We start from the raw sequence: 23,173 nt of genomic DNA, 5'->3' as shown, positions 1-23,173 counted from the left end.
ATATCTTCTTTTGTGTTTAATAGAAGAAATATCTCAAACTTTGTAATAGAGTAAATCAAGGATGAGTAGGCTAAATGATGGCAGATTTTTTTTTTTTAAAAAAACCCTCAGATTCCAAAAATGTCAACTGTTGTATCTTGTCAGATAGTATCCTATCACTACAAACCATACATCCACAGCTTATTTGTTCAGCTTTCAGATCATGTATAAATTCAAAAATGTATCTTTTTGACCGAACTTGTGGTCTAGGATTCACAAATATTAATGCTGAGGGACGAGGACGAGACACAATGACCCCAAGTTTTTTATTTATTTAAAGTACACTTTATAGTTTTGAATGCATTAATGGTGAAAAAAGTGCTTACTGATGACAAAAAATTAAAAAACATTCTCTCCTGCCAGTGATTATTCAAGAAAACGGGAACATCTAAACTTCTAAAATAAAACTTGTCACATTGTCTAATGCTTTGTGCATTGTGAAACCTTTTGAAGAGGTAACTGTGGAAACTATTGTTCATTGGATGTGTTGTCTTTTCAAAGTAATGTGCTTTCAAAATCTTCACAAACAGTAGACCACCTAAGGTTCAGTTAATCTCTTGCAATTCATTTCTAATCAAACTGCAAAGTAAACAGAACTTAATTTATTTCAAAATAATTAAATACAATTATAATTATTAAACATCGCACTGTTTAAATGAATTTCGACAGTTTATAATGTCTTATGTATAATGTAGAATTTTAAATGCCTTAATTGTTTGTTTTATAATTATGACAGTAACACTTATGACACCTGTACATGCGTCATCATGTCGGTGAAAAGCACAAATAATATTGTAATAGCCTGAACATTTTTATATGTTAACGTTTTAGTATTATTACTATTGTTATCATTAGGCTGTTACCTCGTATCGTGATTGTATCAATTAATGAATCAAAACCCACCAGTCAGTGGTGCAGGATCACCAATTACAGAACGTCCCTTTGGACTATAAGAGTTTGATTGGATGTATCCCGTGACGCGTTAGAGCTGTTGTAATGATTACCGGTTTATGACAATGTAGTCCTCCTAGTAATTTTGCAATGCCTTGTGTCCTATATAAAAGTTCAGGCAAGCCGCATATGAAAAATTGAGGCAATAATGAAACGGAACGAAACAACCACACGCATTGCGCATGTCTTCAGAGGGACATTTGTTCACTCCACACCGCAAACTGCAGTGGAAATACTGCACAACTCTGTCTTAGGAGTCGACGATGAGGGGAAGGTATGTTTATTACGTAATTTACATTATTTTTATGCAATTTCATCTTCGTTATCGATGTTCATTTTGTCACAACGAGGCTTTACAACTGTATTATATCCTAAATTACTCACAATACTGCTTATTACAGCTCTCAGTATTTGTTAGTATTATTGTTAGGCTATATATTATTTAATTGGTCGTTCCATATATTATATCTCATTTGTTTATAACGGTCATTTTCTTTCTAAACAGATAGCATTTATTGATAAAGATCAAAATGTGACCAGACTTTCAAAATTATGGGGTTTTGAAACGTCAGACATCAAACAGCTTGGACAATAGTGAGTAACGTACAATTATGGTTGTCCAAAACAAGCACACACACACTTTATGAAGCAGATTTGCAATCACCAAGCCAAAATGTGTGAATTAAAAATAAGTACAGGATTGAAATCTTTATGTATTTATTTTCTGCAGTGAGTTCCTTATGCCAGGAATGGTTGATACACACATCCATGCGTCTCAGTACAGCTATAGTGGCACTGCATTAGACTTGCCTCTGCTCGAATGGCTCAACACTTACACTTTCCCAGTGGAAGCCAGGTATAAAGACTTGGATTTTGCCAATAACATCTACACTAAAGTTGTGGTAAGTTCATTTAAATAAAAATAAATGTATAAGTGGAAAAATATAACTCTACTTTATTAATGTAACATTATTTACCAAGTAAGACAAACCATTGGCTGATGCTTTTTTCAATAATGATTATTTTCTTGTAACAATGTAGTTACAATCTTTAATTTCACACTTTTAAACTTCACACTCAGGGAAAATGATTTGTTAAAAAACTTTTATTTCAAATTCTAGTTCTTCTTCATTTATTCCTTTAGCAGACACTTTTATTCAAAGCAACTTTTATAGAAAAGAGGATAAAAAAAGCCCTTCAAATCATCATAGAACAGTAATATATAGCTCCCATGACACATACATAAACACACAGAGAGAGGAATGAGTGTCTCGTACAGGTGGTTTGTCAAGCCCACTCACCTGTGTGAAGTACACTCAGAACTGCACAATGTTTTGCCAAATTTGTTTATAAGAAAGTGTCTAAGTGCATAGGTAGAGGAAAATAGTGTGTCTGTCTCTGTGTGTCGTCTATAGCAATACTGTAGGTAAAAAAAAAAAGTAAATTTAAAATTTTTTTGTCAACTGTTTTGCACTTTAGAGAAGAACTTTAAAGAACGGCACTACCACTGCTTGTTATTTTGCCACCATACACACTGATGCCTCACTTCTGCTCGGAGAGCTTGCAGGTAAAACACTTGCACTCACACATGGGTATTTTTACAAATTATCCCCTGCAACTGGCTGAAGCGTTGAGGTGGCGAACGCAAACACATCCTTTCTCTAACCTTTGGAGTTTGTCTTTCTTTATCCTATCTTGACTGTTGTTCCTGTCACTCTGTTGAGTAACAGCATTTGTATTTGCCATTTTAAATTATGTAATACTATACAGTAAGTGCACGTGGTGTCATTGTGTGAATAAGTCTGCCCAAACTATAATGTTATTAAATTATAGCTTTTTATCCATCATGTTAATGCATGTGTCTCTTAAATGCAGTCATTAATTGAGAGTAATATTTGGTATTTTTGCTTCTTTTTCACTAGATAAGTTTGGACAGAGAGCTTTAGTGGGGAAAGTTTGCATGGACTGCAATTCTGAAGTTCCACAGTACAAAGAAAGTTCAAGCGACTGTAAAAGAGAAACTGATCGGTGAGTTTGAGGACTAAAGTACCAGTCTCCTTCTGAACAATTCACACTCTAAAAATAGACTTTGAAGATACATTCTTACACAAGACTTCATATGCAGAGATGACATTAAACCCTGGAATGATAATTCTCTGTATAGTCCATCAAGATTTTCATGACTTGACTATACTTGAATGTTTTGATATTAAACGTAAATAAGACATACCTAACTGAAAAATCTGAGATTTATTTTTATTTTAACAAAAATGTATTCCTCATAAGTTGCTACACAGACCTTCCTTTAAGAAAATATTGGAGGATCTCAGCAAATTATTCTTCTGGGGTTTTACATCATGCATGTGCCTGTTTGTAACCATTTTATTTCTACACGTTGTAATATAAAGTAGAAAGAGTTTTTTTAAGATCATTCATATAATCTTCACAGAAGAAATAAAAGTCATTTTTATGATGTCTATATAACATTGTTATGTCTTTAATAATGCTATATAGACATGATAAAAGTGACATAATAATCATAAAAATAACATTGTCTGTATAACATTATGATGCACATTTATAGTATGGTTCTTTACAAAACATAATAAAAATGGTTCTGTTTTTCACCAAAACCTTCTGCTGTTGTTAAAAACTACTTTTTAAAGTTTTATTTTTATTTATTTTAAACATTTGTAACAAAAAGTAGAGGGAAAGTAAGTAAATAAAGAATGGAACAAACAGGTCACCATAACTTAGTACTCATTACACACACACTTTTTCTTAAAGAGATAGTTCAGTGAAAAAGCAGTCACCGACATCCATAGTTGGAACAAAAAATAAAAAACTGTGGAAGTCATCTTTTCCAAAATTTTTCAGAATAACTTGAAGAAACAAGTTCACACAAGATTGAAAATAATGACAGAATTTTTAGTTTGGGTGAATTATGCCTTTAAGTTTAAACAGAAGAACTTATTTGCTTTGAGAGTTTGTTTTTACCTGATACTAAATCTGATGCCCAATTATATGATCGATGACCTTGAAGATCTGATTCTGCTTCCTCTTGTCTTTTGTAGTTTCATAAAGGAGCTTCTCAAGAAGGAGGTAAATGGGGTTCATTCTTTTTAATTGAATTGTAGTATTTTTATGCTGATCAAAGTAGCTTTTAAGCAGTTTTGACTGAATTGTCTCATTGTTTCAGTACCCAAATGTAAAGCCTGTAGTCACTCCTCGTTTCGCTCCCTCTTGTTCTGCCGCACTGCTCAGTGACCTGGGTGAGATCGCCAACAACACAAAGCTTCACATTCAGGTTTGTTCTCCTTCATTTACATTACCTTGATAAACAACTAACAATTAAACAATCAACTAAGTAAAAACTATTGTTCACATGACAGAAGTTCAGATATGTGATAACTAAGAGTTTTAATTGACACATGGCCATAATGCATGTTATGGTGTTAACGTTCAGTTCTTTATGCTTCCAGTTCTTGTGAAAGGCAATGATGAAGTAAACTATGGGTGTGTTCAGCTTTCTGGCCATTGACCTTAAGATGGAAGTTTACACTCTTTTATGCACATATTCAAATACTGAATCTTACTAGGACAAAGTGGAGGAAAATATTCAAATGTTCATTGACTTTTATTATGAGAAAAAATATTATAAAGACCAAATACCCTATAAAGTTTGTTAAAAATATACTCTGCATACTGTAAACCCGATTGAGACTACTCAAATGATTTGAGGAAAGTGAATCCCTCTGTTCGTTTGAGTAATGGGAAATTGACTACTCAGTTAATTGAGTTGACCAAATGTGGTCTTCATTGAATTAATTTAAATGTTTAATTAATTAAATAACTTAAAAAGGCTAACAGACTAAACTTCCAAATTTTTCAGCTTTTATATTCTTTACTTACTTATTCCCAGGGCAGTTTATATCAAAGTTGATATTTAGCCGCACCATGTTGGTGTTTCTTAACATCTAATTTTTACGAGGTGGGTCGTTAAGCCCAACGTTCAATCCCCAACGAGTCTCCAAAGGGACATACACTATGGACATTTTAGCTTACTCAATTCACCTATAGCGCATGTCTTTGGACTTGTGGTTGTCAAGGCAGAATTTCAAACGCAACCAATCATTTAAACAGAGAGGTGGTGAATCATTTAAAGAAATTTACATGTTAAGTTCAGAGAACTTAAAATATTTATTAAAAGTTTTTTTGCTGCCTAATGAGTACGTTAAATACACCTGTAAGTTTTGATGCCAAAACTTGGTATTTTAAGTAATGTTAAGTTATATTAACATTCCCAGTGATGAGTTGCAGCTTCAAGGGCATCTGCTGCGTAAAACATGTGCTGGATAAGTTGGCAGTTCATTCCACTGTGGCGACCCCAGATTAATAAAGGGACTAAGCCAAAAAGAAAATGAATGAATGACGTTATATTAACTTAATACCTTTGGCAATGACAACAGTGGGGTTTACAGTTTACAGACAACCAAATGAGCCCATAATATAAATGTATGCAGAACGTTACTGATGTTACACGTTAAGCATTTTTCACTTCTTTTGAAAAAAGTCCTAAATAGATTTAATAAAATGTTTTCTGGATTTTGTCTATGTAATAGGCTATCACTTTTCACTGTAGTATCAGAATGTTTTTATTGTTGTTTGTGAGTTATAAACTCGTATTAATGAGTGCTGATAAATGTAAGCTGAAAATCTACATTCAGTATGAGTAAATATTCAACTGTTAAGCTGTTATCATTTTTATGATGGCCACTAATAGACCATTTGAGGGGTGTAAACAAAAACAATTGTTCCAGCTTATTTCCTGTTTTACATTTTTTATTTCTGATAATTCCGAGAATCCAAGACGATTGACATATTGATGAATAATGTTATGAGAGCTGTTTTAACATTAAGTCATGATTGAATTGCCCCTTGTTATTGTTATGAAATAGTTTGATAACAAGCTTGAAATGTTTATGGGTCAATGACATTACCGCATTAAAATAGTCTGTAGACTTTTACTTTTATTTTTACTTTTACTTTATTTTTTTGCACAAGAATACAAAAATATTAGAATAAAACAGAAAAAAATAAGCCATAATGTGCAGGAAGAGTCACAAGCCCATAAGGCTTATTTAGAGCCTCTAGCTAAATAATAATAATCAAAGGACAATGACAAAACAATTGCATCACAACAAATGCTAAATTACAGTTTCAAGTGAATAATAATACACTCAAATAAAATTACAAAGTCACATACACATAAAATTTTTACAAAATTACAGAACAAAGTAAAGTAACTCCTTATGCATCTCTTAAAACCAGTTAAAGAGGAACAATTTGTTTGTTGTATGGGATAAATCATTTAATCATACCCCTAAATCAAATCGAGTGTTGTGCTCTACTTGTTTGAACAGAGCCACATCAGTGAGAACAAAGAAGAACTGAAGCTTGTGAAGAGATTGTTTCCAGACTGCAGATCCTATACTGATGTTTACCTCAAGCACAACCTGCTTACAGATAGGGTAAGACTGTGTCTCGTTTAAATTGAATACCTTTACACTACAAATCTAATACTTTCAATTATTTTCATTTTAAAGATTTATTATGTTGTGAGCTGTATTGTTGCAACATATAAATAGCTTATAATATAATGTAATATAATATGATAAAATAATATAATATGATATAATATAATATTACATAATATGATATATGATAAAATTATAATATAATATAATATAATATATGATATAATATGATCAAATTAAATAATATAATAAAATATAATATATTATAATAATACAATATAATATATAAAGTTTAAGTGAATTTTGTAAAAATAAAAATATAAAGTTTCTACTTTACAGTTGTAAATGATTATTCACATTATTCACATAGTTTTTTCACATTTATTACATTTATTTAAAGATGCTATCTCAGCAGTGAGATGTGTAAAACAATCTTTATTTTAAGGTGTAAAAAACCTTCATTAAGGGTTTAAACCAAATTGCACATAGAAAATAAATAAATAAATCAAATAGATCCAGCTGTTTGACTTTAAAGCGTTTCATAGGTTTCATTTAGGACATTTATGTGAATAAACAGATTTCATGCTGAGCAGATTTAGTAGACCAATAGTTTTTAAGCAGTATTTAGTTTTTTTTTTTTATTGGTTGCCCTGTGGTTGTAAAGGCCTGGCATGAGAGCTTCAGAGTCATGTGCTTTGTAATATGAGTTTGTGATCAAGAGTTCAGGACAGTAGAGTGCATTGCCATTTGTCTGACTTTTCACATTCTCTGCTGATGAATTCTGAGTACAAGATAATTTTCCTCAATGATCTAGAACCAAGTGCAAGTCTTATTTTTTGACTTAGACTAATTAAAGTTAATATTTCAAAATGAGATTATTTATTTGTATTTATCTAATTATTGATTCATACTTATCATATTAGTCATGGGGAACAAAACATCTGAGCATTTTAGTTAAGAGAAGATCAGAACAGCCAACTTTTAGGAAAAGACCCTCTTGTACAATTACCAAGCACTTTGGGCTTATGGTTAATAAATGTTATAGAAATGCACGTTACATATTAAAAGAGACCTATTAGGTGAAATATCACTTCTATAAGGAGTTTAAATAAAGTCGTGTGGTGACAGTGTGTGAATATAGCCATACTCTAATAATAAAATATATCAATTTCATTTCTTATAATCACACTTAATAAAAAACTGTCTGCAGAAGCACTGTGATTGACATTTCTTCCTTTGCATGTGTCATCAGAGGAGGAAAGTCTCATCCATTAATGACAATCTATCTTTTATTAGCATAGATAGTCCTAAGTGAGAAGTAGCTGTCCGCCATTAGATTTTCACAGTACCTGCTAAAGATAATGTCAGCGACTAAGAGGCATTATAAATGTGGGGTTTTAGGGTGAACAAATGAACACTGTCATCTCTATAGACTGCTTTTTTCTTTCATATACATTTCTGGAGAGAGTGAAAAACGTCCCAGGAGCTATGTTTTTTTGCAGTTTTTGTTTTTGCGTATCCACCAGAGGCCTCTGTGTATGCTTTTTCAGATCTCACATTTGCCATTCGTGCCAGCTGTTCTCAATGAATCCACCAGAGGCCGTTGTTGACTGACTGATTTACTGACTGACCACCCGATTGATCCTCCCACCGTCTACCTTTCCTAAATCCAACCAATAGTGTTTTAAAAAGCACAGATTGACCCGCCCACTCCCTTCCCTAAACCCAACCGGAGTGTTTTAAAAGCAATCCAGAAAAAGAAAAGTGCCTTTATTGTTACCACATTTTCAGAATTTACCAAATTTTCAACCCGTTTACTTATTTTATTTTTGGCATTTGTTTTTGTCTCACCTGCTTTCCGGAACTGTTCTTCACCGGACTCAAATCCCTTTGTCTTGCTCAACTTCGCTCTTCATCTCAAGTCCGCCGACGTACATGTCGAGCTACTGGACAAACTGGTAACAGCGAAAAAACATCCATACGGATGTAAGCGATTAGGTAAGCAAGAAAAAGAACAACATCGTACCACCTTGTAGCATTCATAGCTCTGGCTACATAATTCACGATCTCCAGAAATGTATATAGGGCTACGTTTTCAGAATGAGCCTATGTTGTAAAGTTCAAAAGTGTTGAAATAATCCCAGTAATACTCAAGTTTTTTTTTTTTTAATGAGTACCCTATAAAGGGTTAAGGGAGTTTTCAGTAGTAGTGGCCGGAGGAGAAATGGCTGAAACATATGGCACACAAAATTGGAAACACTTGAGGAGTTTTGAGGTCATCATCTGATGAATGGATGCATTTTACAGGGTTTCTGTGGGATGTTTGTCATATTCTTTAATGGTCCACTTGATTACAAAGCTTTCTTGATGGCAAACTGGCCATGGATGAAAAAAAGCTGTCAACATTTTGAGCTTACTATAATCAACTAAATGCTGTGTTTTCAAAAAGTGTCTGTAGTTCACAGCATACATATCTGAATAGCAGATTAATGCTATTGACCATAATTATGTAGAAGGTATATATTTGTAATAGGTATTAACATGCATTCTTATTGAACAGATGCTTAATTATAAAAATTTATATATTTGCAGTTTTTTTACCTTTATTGTGATAGTGTCGTACAGAGGTTCTCAAATTGGGGGTCGGGACCCCCTGAGGGGTCGCGGGACAATGAAGGGGGGTCGCACGGTGATTTTCAAACATCAATAAATTTTTATTAAACCTTAAGACTTACTGTATTTTATCAATAACCTACTAAAGAGAAACAAAATTGTCGTTTATAGTTACTAAAACCAATTTGGTAACTATAGTAGCTTATAGTTACTAGTTCTATTGGATTTCGAGTTTTGCGACTTCTCGGGTAATTACATTATACTAAAGACACAGCAATACCGTCAGATGCAGCAGACTGATTTTATAATACCAGGTTAAACTTTCTAGCCCATTTACAGCACTGACATACATAAAAAAAAAAACAAAGAATAGACTTGGGTCTATTGGTGTGTGTGTGCGTCATTGCATACAAGGTGTCTGTATTTATAACCACCACCTCAGAGAATATTGGGGGTCACGAGTCACTGGCATTGTCATTTTGGGGGTCGCAGGCTGAAAAGTACATAAGGGCTTGTAAGCCAGGATTTGAACTTGTGACATCTGTAGTACAGTTACACTAACTTGGAAGTCTCTTTTTTGTGTTTTGAAATATGTTGTTCACACAAAGATTTTTTTTTAAAAGCCCCTTATTTTAGAAATAGCCCCTTCAAGCAGGATTGAAATAAAATCATGTAAACTGATGATGATGATGATGTTAACGGTGATGTTGTAAATGTTGCAGACTGTAATGGCTCATGGGTGTTACTTAACTGATGAAGAACTGAAGATCTTCCATGAAACAGGATCTGCGATCTCTCACTGTCCTAACAGTAACATTTCGTGAGTATTTCTTTACTAATAGCTTTCACTAGTTTATTAGTTTTTAACTATTAGTACTTATAATCAACATATTATAATAAATGTGATACATTTATCATCTGTTTCTTCTCCCAGGATTTGCAGTGGCATGCTGGATGTGCGCAATGTTTTGAACCACAAAGTGAAACTAGGTTTGGGAACAGGTATGTTTTTGTTTGTTTGCTTGTTTTTTGCGTTTGCATTACTGGATCCTACGTGAGTTATTGCTATGTCACTTTCCATATTGCAGTAAGTTATTAATTCTTAGCTAAAGATAATAGGTGATAAATGTAAACTCAAATCACTTACCAATTTAATATAGAACATATATAATTATTTAATGTGTTGCCATGTAGATGATTAGATATGCATAATGCATCTGTCATCTTCTTGATGAAGCGGTGTACTGATTTTCTATGTTATGGTTTTCATATCTAGATGTAGCAGGAGGATACTCTCCATCCATACTAGATGCTATGAGAAGAACTCTGGACACATCTAAAGCCTTGACCATCCAGGACCCTCAGCATCAGACTCTGACCTTTGAGGAGGTCTTCAGACTGGCCACACTTGGAGGCAGTGAAGGTAATAATTTAACCCTTAACCTAGTGTTTACATGCACACTCCTTTAAACTTAACTCTAAAAATATGCAAATAAACTTTATTAGAGTTTATTAATCAATTAGTTTATTTGTGAGTAAAGTGGCTTCAATTACACACTCTTTAATTGCTGCATGTCAGCGGGAAACATGGCTCATATATTATCCTCTCAAGATGCAGTGTTTTAGCACTTCTACTGCATGAGAATTAAATGCATTTAAATATGCAGCAAGATTTGATGAGAAACTGGTTAAATTAAGAAACAATGTAAGTATAAAAAAAATCAATCTATTAGGGCAGAAGTGACAAACTGAAAGCATTGGATGTTTATATCTTCCAATGGCGAACTGTGTTATTGAGTACATTTACATGGACACCAATAATCCACATTTAATAGGATTAAGACAATACTCTGATTAAGAGTTGACCATGTAAACAACAATTTGATTAATTGAATGCGGTTAAAGTCATAATCGAACTAAACAGAAATCGAATTAAGACATGTGGAGTATGCCGATTTTAGTTACATGATTGAAGTGCAATACAGACATGTAAACACTGCAATTACCATCATGGAGAAACTTCGCCTCATTTTGCGATAGGATATTCCATACACACACAGCTGTTTGACACTATTCTCTGCACCTACTGTGTCAGTGAAGGACCATATATACCTGCATTGAGAAATGTGGTGGTTTTTTCCCCATGTGGCATCAAATTTCATTAAAACAGCAGTCTTCCAGCAGGTCATACTCATACCCAATATCCCATTTGTCACAGGGGCATGCATGAAATGTTCCTGAATGAAAGTGAAAGTGCCAAACCGCAGTTAAAGTCGACAAATTAAAAATGAAACACAAAATTATATAATCCAGAGGAAATTTGGATCGTGTGGTGATACAGTGACTTTAATAAAATTTTGAGCTGTAACATGTAAAATGGGATCATGAAAGGAACATTCAAAAAGCAACTCATGTAAACACCTTAATCATATTACGGTATTATTCAGATTAAGGCAAATAGTTCCATTACCGATGTCCATGTAAACGTAGTCACTGTTTTGGAGCACTCTAGCTTTTAGATATCATCAAGACGATCATATTGTTACTAACATTTAAGATTTAATGCATTTACATGCTGTGCAAAACTGGTGAAAGGTGCAAAAATCTAGCTATGAGGATTGGTTGGTGCTTAAATGTGGTCACCCAAAAATTTTAATTCTGTTATTAATTACTACTCACCATAGTGTCATTCCAATCATGTTCATCTTCTGAATACAGGTATAGATGAATGCGAGAGCTTCCTCATCATCCATAGACCACAATGGTCACAAGTCAAATAAAAGAACCAAAAAGTTTGTCAAAACATTCTATGTGACTTCAGTGGTTCATCTAATCATATGAAGCTCCATGAACAATTTTGTACACCAAAAATACCATGGAAACAAGTCACTCGCCAGTGTCTTCTGTATCAGATAAGGATGTGCGTTTACTACTACAATACAACACCTGCATATTGCACTGCCGACGGAAATAAATACATCATTTTGTCTTAGTAAACATGCACTCTGACCTGACGTGGGACAGAAGATATAGAGGAACAGAATCATGTTTCGTTTATTTCCCCTCACAAAAGGAGCTTTTAGAGCTGTATATGATTACAATTGAACCACTTTGTTTTGACAATGTTTTCAGGGTTTATCTTGACTTTGAATGTCTTGTAACCATTACGGTCTATGGAGGACGAGAGAGCTCTCGGATTTCTTCTAAAATATCTAGTGTTCCAGTTTGAAGCTTATAACTTTTTTAACAGTTTGAAACTATACAAGCTACACAATTGAATTTTTTGGGTGAACTAACCCTTACTCTGATAAAGGAAAGTTTGTAACACTTAACCATATGCATTGATGGCTCAAGAAGTATAATAAAGTATGCACATGCCCATAAACCAACTCATCGACAAACATGTTATGTAATATTAGCGCAGTGCACTATATAAACCTGCCTAGCTGTTGTCCACTCTGCCTGCAGCTCTCTCATTGGATGATCAGATTGGAAACTTTGAGGTGGGAAAGGACTTTGATGCCCTGCGAGTGAATGTTTGCATTCCTGATGGACCGATCGATGCGTTTCCTGGAGAAGGCCCAAAGGTTTGATGAGCTCCTACTGATCATCCTAATTCCATCCCATACTGAGAGAAAAACAGCAAGTGCTTGAATGCTTTTAGGCTCTGTTTACATCTGGCATTGATTGATTTGTTCACAAGTAGAGATGCGAGACACATTTCTGTTTACATCTGATGTTTGGATCCATTAATTTGAACACTTTCCTGATTCCTTTGAGGAGAGAGTGTATGTTTGAGCATTTTCTGATATTTCAGTCTGACAAGGCGGAAAAGTATTTCTGTTTCTGCTCTGATAGCCACAAACATAAACTGCAATGAATGCTATGGTTCAAAATTAATACTATTAAGTGATTAGACTTTAAAGTTTTGTCCAAATATATGATTTAAAGTGATAGACACTTCAAATGAAACATTTTTGATACTATGCATGACCAAATTGTATTGATATTCTTCACATACTGTATGTGCAGTAAAGTTTTTAGCTCAAGACTTTAGGTCTCATTCACTTCATTTGATTTTTAGACATTAAAACAGCTTGATCTGCTGCTTGATGTTGCAAACTGATATATATTTTTATTATATTTTATACTTTGTATGTATACTCATGAACACACTTGTTTGTAGGGCAGGAAGTTTGACCGTTTACCGCCGTGTATCATTTCTATAAATTTCTCCCATATGCAACCAAATCAGACGTTCTAAAACAATCGAGCACACGTCCACATTGCAGAATACTAGATGCAGAGTTGGTCACATTAGGTTGGCTTATTCGTATCTTTTGAGGAATGATGCACTGCCAAAATGTAACCAATATTAAGCCTCTCTCACCATACAACTATTAAAAATAAAACAAAAATATGTATTAGCATGTCAAATTTTAAAGACTACTAGACAAGGTTTTTATACTAAGAGGACTTTAATAGATTTTTTGTTTGTTTATGATTCATACTTTTTGTTTTCTTCAGTGATTCAACAGTATCCTCAGTTTACAAATCTAATAAAGTCATTTTAACATCTCATTTCCCTTTTCCCACTTGGACAGTGTTTCAGATACTTTTTTTTCCTCGTTGGCATATTTTTAATTTCTCCCAATTATTCCTCAAGGACAAGCAGGTGCATCCACCTACAAAAGAACTAAAATGCACGCTCAAAGAAAAGAGCCAAGAAAAACAGGGGAGGGTTAATCAAATATAAATACAAATCGAGCCAAAAAACAAAGTTAACATTATTTTTATTTTTTTACAGATACACTAAATCCAACATTTTCTTGTGCTTAATCTCCAAAATTGTATTTCTGAACCATCAACGCCCACCACATTAAATGTTGGGTGTGACTATATATCTGCATGTACAAGTATTACAGTTATATATAACAGATATGCAATTTGTGATCATAAATCCAATAAACAAATAAATTAAGCAAAAAAAAAAACAGAGATTTTATTGAAATATTTATTTTTAAATGTGCATCACTGCAAAGGCATCAGTTTCTCCAAAAGCGCCAAATATTTTCCCTGTGCACCTTCTCTGATAAACACCCAAATAGTTTGTACATGCAATTGTTTTTTTCATATGCTGCCACCTTCCCCAATTTCATACCCCATTCTTCTTTTTTTTTCTTTTGCAATGACAGAACCGTGGTATAGGTGTCTAATGTCATCATATACTATAATATAGCCATCTATTTTACAATCATCCATTGGCTAGTAATTAAAGTCTTGTGTAAAGGGTAAAATTAACTAAAAAATACAAATAAATCAAAACATGTCTTTCATTATACATTTTCCAAAAACTATCATTGAGGATTCCAGATATGCCCGAAATCATCCGATGTCTGATGCAAGTCGTAAGTCAGTTTTTCTAAGGGTAAGAAAATGGCAATCTGATTCATCTACATATTGACTGATGGAATGTTAGAAGACAGGGTTCATACGGTCATGGAAAACATTTTAGGTGATAATAAAAACATTCTGCCTACACTCTCAGAAATAAAGGTACATATTAGTACCTAAAAAGCACAACAGTGTTCCTCTTAATGTTTGCAGGTATTAATATATACCTTTTAGGTACCCTTCAAGTACAAATGTTTACTTTTTGAAAAGGTATCCCACAGTGACGGCTTGTGCACCTTTGTTTCTGAGAGTGTTGCATAATTCATCATCTCGTCCCACAGTGTGTAGTATAGATCAATAGGTTGAGAAAACTGACAAAATCATATCTTAATATCAGGTGTAAATGGGGCCATTGTCATTAAACAGTCCATATTAATGAATATCATTTACATGACATATTATTTAATATATTTTACATAATTTACAATTATTATTGTGTAGTACTGAAAAGAATGTCCAATCTCATGTGCTGATTTTGTTTCCATGTCTACAGGTCATTTTGGAGAAGTTTTTAAATTTAGGTAAATGGCTTAATTTTTTGTGTTGAATATTATATTTTTTATTTAGTTATGTTAGATCTCTTGTTTTATCTGAATTCTTGTGCGTGTTTGTTTTAAACAGGTGATGATCGAAACATTACTGAAGTCTATGTGGCTGGAAGGCAGGTGGTTCCATTTCCAGATACTTAGTTGCTGTTTTTATGACGACAAGCTTTTGACCTAAAAAAAAAAAATCACAGTTCAGATTTATTTAAATACATGGTCGATTTACAGCATAAGTGGTTCACATCTTGCTTCAGTATACATTTCATATTGACTTGTCTGGTGCTCTAATACTTTTTATTTTTGTATAAAATGATTGTCATCCATTTACTAGTTGTGTTAATGAAGGACAGAGAAGTAATAGAATGTATCTTGTAATATTTTATATTAATTTAATTAACTTTCAATCAATTTTAATTGCTTCTACCAATAAAAGATAATGCTTTTTGATCATTCATTTGCTGTTATTATCATCATCATCACCCTCATCTCATCACTCATCACATCTTCTCAGAGACTCTTGGCTGCTGGATTCTCCTGTTCCTTCACTGTTAATGACTCTCAAGTACAAAGACAGCTTAGTGTTTTTCAGCCAAATTAAAAAGTTCCGGTGAAAGCTCAATGTGACTATTTTTAATTTCATAAGGTTCCTTTTACAGCGTTGATGTTGTAATGTAATTAAAATATAATCAGTTAAATAGACTTAAGCATTCATTTGGTTGTTAAAGCGTAAAAAGAGACAAAAGACTATTTAAACACGGGTACCGTCATTAGCCGCAGGCTAGCGCAGAAGCTCTATTGAAAATACCGGGGTACACTTCGCTAAACCGACCGCAGTCAAAAACCGCCACTCACCAATCGTGGCTTAGCAACTGTAGGTACGTGAAGGGGCTTTGTCAAGCTTTTAACCGAGGGAAACAGGCCAAAGCGTTGTGCAAATGGATTGTGCACATCTGATACCCGGTATCCCTAAAGTTTAGACGAGGTGATGGAATTTTTTCTCTTTTCAAAACCTAAACACCAAGGGGAGAAATGCCAGCGTGGATCTGTGAGGGGCACTAAAGGAGCGGAGTTGGTTTTGTTTTCGATATTTCTGACACATTCATAGACAACAATAACTCGCACACCTCTTACCCTAAGAGTGAGGGGCAGAGTTCAAGAGGGAGACAGCTCTGGGAAAACGCTGTTCCTCTGTCTGCTGGTTCTTGTCTGAGGTAGCCTGAAGCGCTTGCCGAAAGGCAGGAGTGACAACAGTCTGTGACCAGGGTGAGAGGTGTCCATAAAGGGGAGGTCCACTACAATATCATATTTTAAACTTTAGTTGATGTGTAATGTAGCAGATGCAAGACATCAACATGACGTTATAGAATGCTGTTGTACCCCAGTGTCGTGGAGACATTGCATTTTGTCTGGAAATGAAAATCATGTTGACGTCAGAACTCAAGGTCAGGCCAGCGGCCAACATAAAACCAACCAAATATCAACGTCTGATGATGTTACAGCTTGACGTTGTGAAGACGTTACCAGTATGACGTCTATCAGACATTGGATTTTGATTGCCATACCTGATAAAAAAAATGTCAGTATTTGACATCAATATGACGTTGGTTTAAGATGTTGGCTCAACGTTGGATTTTGGTTACTTTCCAACACAATCTAAAATCAACTAAATATAAACATCATTTGATGTCGTTATTGGATATCAAAATAACGTTATCCTTAGATGCGGCTAGATATTGAATTGTGGTCACCTGACATCACAACCTAAATCGAACCTAATATTAATGTCATATGACGTTGTGTGCCTGATGGACTATAACTAAATGCACTACAGAATGTTACGTTTACACTCATCCACAAATTACATGTAAAAGCATCAGCTTTTAACAGCGTAATACTCACTACTCTTGAAAGGGCTACTTTTTACTCATACTTTGAGTAATATTTACAACAGATACTTTTACTCTACTTACACTACAAGTTAATGGTACTTTTACTTAAGTATGATTTTTCAGTACTCATTCCACCACTGCATGTGACAGTCACAAAGCGTCGGTGCAGCATCAATCCGGACAAAATTTCTAACCAATATGCACCGCTTGCACCGATTTTGATCGATCTGTGCAGCGCTGCATGAAGTCGAACGCGCCTAAAATCTGACAATAGATGGACTTTAAATACACATTTAGCTATAAATAAGAAGTCAAACTAAAACTAAAAGAAGTAAATCTGAAACAATTTTAAAATCATCTTTTCTGATTATTTTGTTATTTTTTACATATTACATTCGGTCCCATAATTAATAAGAGACTTGGGAATATTTGAACTTCATTCATCCGTTCATTTTCCTTCTGGTTAGATCCTTTATCAAAGATCGCCACCGCGAAATAAACCACCAACTAATCCAGCATATGTTTTACACAGTGGATGCCCTTCCAGCATCAACAAAGTACTGGGAAACAACCATACGCGCGCGCGCGCGCACACACACACACACACACACACACACACACACACACACGCACACACACACACACGCGCTATGGACAATTTAGTTTATTTAATTCACCTACCGCATGTCTTTGGACTGAGGGAAACGGAAGCACCCGGAGGAAACCCACGCCAACATGAGGAAAACATGCAAACTCCACACAGAAATGCCAACTAACCCAGCCATATTTTAACTTTGAAAAAGTCTGTTTTTACAGGCTTTAACTGTTTATCAAAATAAAAATAAATAAATATTTACAGAGTCTTTGGTAAAATGTATTTCTATGTGATTTGTTTAGTTGAAGAGGTAATAATTAGTTTCTAACCACGTGGAGGCGCTAGATACTGTTTTATACTGAACAACTCTGACTTCCGTCTACTGGCTTACAGTGATGATGTCTCGTTTACATGAATCACACTAATGATTTAGACACAAAACCATAAAATCTGAATCGATTTAGTGAGTGTGAGTCATATTTGACTCATTTTGTCCCAATGTTCTCATATCTGACACATTATCAATTAAAATGTCTCTAAGCGTGATGGTACTTTTTATATAATTTACTGCTAGTGTGTTGTTTTGTTTCTTAATGATTTGGAACAGTTACAGCATTATTTATAACATGTTGTATCTGTGTCATTTAAAGTTTGTAGCACCACATTGCCAGCATTCTCGTTCTGAGCTCTTTGTCTGTCTGGCTGGTCGGTCTTTTGTGTTTGGAAATGAATATCTGAACACACTGCTTAGTAAACAAATTATGCTGTCATAACAGGCAAACCTCAGACAGAATTCCCGAGCCTTCAACATTTTAGGTGTTTCTTTACAGAAAACATGTTTACTGCTTCTCAGAACAGAATGTACCCTATGAGGGACAGTTTTAGGACATTATTATGCTTTACAAAGAGATTCGAAGCAATAACAGAACATGGACATGTAAATAATATGATGATACCTTGTTAGTGTTCTTCATAATTTCATAGAGAGAGATTTATGGTTAAGCATATTTCATAGGTCAAAGTTTAATTCACTGATTTTCCTTCAGCTTAGTTCCTTTATTTATCAGGGGTCGCCACAGCAGAGTGAACCGCCAACTTATCCAGCATATGTTTTACACAATGGATTCCAGCTGCAACACATTACTGGGAAACACCTATACACTAACATTCACACACACACACACACACGTCTTTGGACTGTCAGGAAAACCTGAGAACCCAGAGGAAAACCATGCGAACATGGGGAGAACATGCAAACTCCAAAAAGAAATACCAACTGTACCAGCCGGGACTAGAAACAGCGACCTTCTTGCTGTGAGGCGACAGTGCTAACCACTGAGCCACCATGCTGTCCTCAAAGTTGAATGAAAAACAAAAACAAACAAATAGAAAAGTGATTGTTAGTGTTGATATATTAATGTAAAAGCAATACAAATAATATTTAAAAATACGATCTTAAATACTGCCATTTCATTGGCTGTTTCACTTGACATATTGACACGATCAAATGTCATACTTATTGTAAAGATTTTTGGCACCAATGCCCTTCCATACAAATCTTCATTCAGTAATTTTCCTTTGGCTCAGTCCCTTTATTCATCCGGGGTCACCACAGCAGAAGGAACCGCCAACTTTTCCAGCATATGTTTTACACAGTGGATGCCCTTTCAGCTGCAACCCAGTACTGGGAAACATCTATACACACTCATATACACACATACATTACAGCCAATTTTGTTATTTACCACATGTCTTTGGACCGCGAGGGAAACCAGAGCAACTGGAGGAAACCCAATACGAGGGGAGAACATACAAACTCCACACGGGAATGCCAACTGACCCAGCCAGAACTCGAACCAGTGAGCTTCTTGCTGTGAGATGACAGTGCTAACCACTGAGGCATCTTCAAAGTTTAATGAAAAAAAAATGAAAAAAAGAAGAGTGAGTGTTAGCATTGATATATCAAAGTAAAGCAATAACATTAAAATACGATCTTAAATACAAATACTGCAATTCTGTTGGCTGCTTCGCTTGACATCGCTTAACGTGATCAAATGTCTTATTGTAATGATTTTGGCACCAATACCCTTCCATATAAATCTTAACTATATTATATTCTCACTATGACAAACAACAACAGACTATAAATCACAATTAGGTTATTTTAATTTGCAGTGTTGTTCCTCAGTGTTATTCGCAGTGATTCTGTTTTACAGCAGTAAATATGTGGTATATGTGGTAAATAAAATGCAGCTTTCTGCGACAAGCGAAACTCTCTGTTTTTTTACCCCTAGCCCAAGGGCTTGAAATACAGACATCCAGCAAACAGCATTAAGTGCAGCTGTCAGAGAGCAGGCAGACGGAGAGAGTGTATAAACACGGGAGAGAGGAAGACAAAGAGGCTCACAGTAGGGAGAGAGAATGAGACTGAGCGAGAGGAACAGAACAGGCATGAGTGAAGCACATGTGAGGGGGCGGGGCTTAGCACACAGACGCGGCGGCAGCATGTGAATGAGGCAGGTCTGTGTGTGTGTGTCATAGGCTGTGACGTCATAAAACCCACACAAGCCCCGCCCACTTCCTGCCGTCAGAAGTGCTGAATCAGTCAGAGCTGGATCAGTCTGGCTGGGAGTTTCCTGGTTTAGACCACAGGAGTATGGCAAGCCGCGTTGACGATTTCATTCCCTGAATATGAAATTGTGACGTCAACAATTCAGTTTCTTAATCATCTTGATATATAGAACTGAAGTAGTACTTGTAAGAGTGACTGTTTCGATATCAGGAATTACATTTCCTCTAGTTAAAATATAAAAACAACGATGCCATCGTCAACAGAAACAAAATTTTTGATATCAAAGCTTAACCAGCGGAGGAAATAATAAGGTATACGCTTAAAGACTTTTAATTTTCAAAAAGCCAGCTCAAACACTGGTGAACATACACCAGGCCATAGCCAACCTGGTGAAAGGGGTCATTTTTTTTTCTCAAAAAGTGGACCTTTCTGCAGTTATTCACCTCATTTTCTATTAAATTGTGAAATGTAAGTACTACATTTTAAGCACTATTTTAGCTGGATTAGCTTGTGGGATGGCCATGAAAACCACACTTTTTAATGTAGCTAGCTACCAAAGATATTTCCTAAAGATTTAGATTAAACAATAATAGGCAAAATACCATTTAAATTCGATTTAATATGGTGCTTTAACCACCATTAGGTTCCAAGATTTTGAATAAAAGTTACTTGTAAAATTTTTCCTCCATTTAAAAACAACACAGTAGAGAAAGATGACTTCACTTATGCAGATTGTATGTTTTCTTGCAGCTGGTTGTTGGAAATAATTGTTTGCATTGGCCAAAACTGATTAGCCACAATGAAGCGACAGCCAACAGAGGATTCCGTTTGGTCTTAATGATTTTTTCTATGGGTTATTTTCACTATATATGATGCCATAAAAGTGAAAATAGGACAAATGAGTATGTATAGGGGTGACGCAGTGGCGCAGAAGGTAATGCTGTCGCCTCACAGCAAGAAGGTCGCTGGTTCGAGCCTCAGCTGTGTCAGTTGGCGTTTCTGTGTGGAGTTTGCATGTTCTCCCTGCGTTTGCGTGGGTTTCCTCTGGGCGCTCTGGTTTCCCCCACAGTCCAAAGACATGTGGTACAGGTGAATTGGGTAGGCTAAATTGTCCTTAGTGTATGAGTGTAAATGAGTGTGTATGGATGTTTCCCAGAGATGGGTTGCAGGTGTAAGGGCATCCGCTGCGTGAAACCATGTGCTGGATAAGTTGGCGGTTCATTTAGCTGTGGCGACCTCGGAATAACAAAGGGACTAAGGCGAAAAGAAAATGAATGAATGAATATGTTAAGGACAAATTTTTGGCCTTTGTCAGTGAAAGGTGGTGTTCCGAACCACCTGAAACCCCCTGGCTACAGGCCTGTACACTATTGTAGTTTTACAATCAGGTTTCTTTAAAAATCAATAATCTTCACTGCCTGATTGATATATGATATAAAGTAGATCTCAGACCGGACAAGAAGCACTGCATGAAATTCATATGTTCCATGTCTTGTCTTTAAAATATGGAAATTATTTAACCACAGCATTTTTTTATTTTATGCCGCGCTACATTTGTGGATGTGGAATTGCCCTCAGAATAACAACCTGAGACACAATTTCAAATAACTTGTTCATTAACAATGTCTTCAAAAGTTTGGTGGTAGCGCAGTACGTTGTGCTGTCGCCAAAGTCCTAAATTGGCTGAAATATTGATTTCTAAGTCTTAAATAATTTCAAATGATTTCAATCTTAATTTTCCAATGTCCATGTAAAGCTCCCCAATCAAGCCAACACCCATGCAGTCACCAACAACACATCTCAATAAAACTCTGAACAAAACTCTATTTAACAATATGGTTCCTCACAATAACATTTGTAAGTTCTCCATGTATTTGTGGACCATATGTGGTGAGGACACTGACCTGGAAAGACTGTTGTACATTTAGGTTATTATAGTTTTTAAAGCTTGTCAAAGAAAAGTATGTTTGGTTTGCTTGTTTTGACACATTATTTAAGTAGTTTGAATGTCTTAAAATGTATGTTTATTATGAGAACAGTGTAAACAACACAGCTTTTTTATACACTCAGACTTGTTTCCAGGCAGACTGGTTAAGATTGCTGCACACCTAACTGAAAATCCTGTATATTTAAACCAATTAGAGAACGATTAAGGGTTTGCAAAAGCGTTTCCAAAAAAGTGAGCCATATGCATCAGAGGTTTATCCAATGCTTGGCGTGACATTTAATTAAGACGGAGACTACAACATTAATGTCAAGTTAGCAATGCTTTGACATTGTGTACATGTGAGTCATTATGTCCATTGTTGATATTAAGAAAATACCTTTTAACAAGTGGAAATTTAACATTGCAAGTGAAAATTACATCCTAGTATTACCATTTTAACCACTGGAATTGGAATTTTTAATTTCAAAAAGTCATGAAGACTGATTATTTGGGAATATGGCTTGCCATACACAAGCTAATTAAAATATTTGTGACTGGCATACATACACGTAACACACTTAGACCCAACACTGTCATTAAAAACAGTTTTGACCACAAAATACACTACATGAAGGCGGATGACTCCTTATATAACACCGAATGAGTCAAAGATGTTACTGTACCTGTCATAATGCGGCTTCTCCATATCATTTGACTGACTGACTGAACACAAGCTACTTTGTGAGTCACACCCAGACACACAAGTTTTTAAAGGGTGTTTTTGCTCTGTACTGTTAACTGATTACCGTCTTCCTGACTACGCCTCGAGGAACAAATGCTCAGCACACAGCAGGGAACATCATGGAACCTTCCGGTGAAGTTGAGAAACCGAGAAGATGCAAGTTTGTGCTTTTCTGTGAACTGGAGTTGAGCAAGGTGTTGTTTGGTGGAGAGGGACTGTGTGAGATCACAGGCAGACCTGGGAACACTGAAGTCCATTGCTTCTGTCATCATCTCCTTTGGCTTTGTGACAGCCAGGCTATAATCACTC

At 35.2% G+C, this 23,173-nt stretch overlaps 1 protein-coding gene across 1 annotated transcript; it reads left to right on the top strand.

Annotated features, from left to right (window-relative positions):
- Positions 1 to 1,125: 1,125 nt before the first annotated feature.
- On the top strand, positions 1,126 to 15,834 carry gda (guanine deaminase). Its single transcript, NM_001020674.1, is given in 14 exon segments — positions 1,126 to 1,264; positions 1,496 to 1,584; positions 1,721 to 1,892; positions 2,470 to 2,557; positions 2,913 to 3,018; positions 4,065 to 4,092; positions 4,190 to 4,297; positions 6,414 to 6,521; positions 9,863 to 9,960; positions 10,075 to 10,142; positions 10,417 to 10,563; positions 12,609 to 12,727; positions 15,088 to 15,115; positions 15,216 to 15,834. Coding segments are annotated over 14 exon segments (1,353 nt in total). The 5' UTR covers positions 1,126 to 1,138; the 3' UTR covers positions 15,284 to 15,834.
- Positions 15,835 to 23,173: the final 7,339 nt, after the last annotated feature.

This window comes from Danio rerio, chromosome 5, assembly GCF_049306965.1.
Source record: "Danio rerio strain Tuebingen ecotype United States chromosome 5, GRCz12tu, whole genome shotgun sequence".
NCBI lineage: Eukaryota > Metazoa > Chordata > Actinopteri > Cypriniformes > Danionidae > Danio > Danio rerio.
This window is presented reverse-complemented; position numbering and strand designations above follow the sequence as displayed.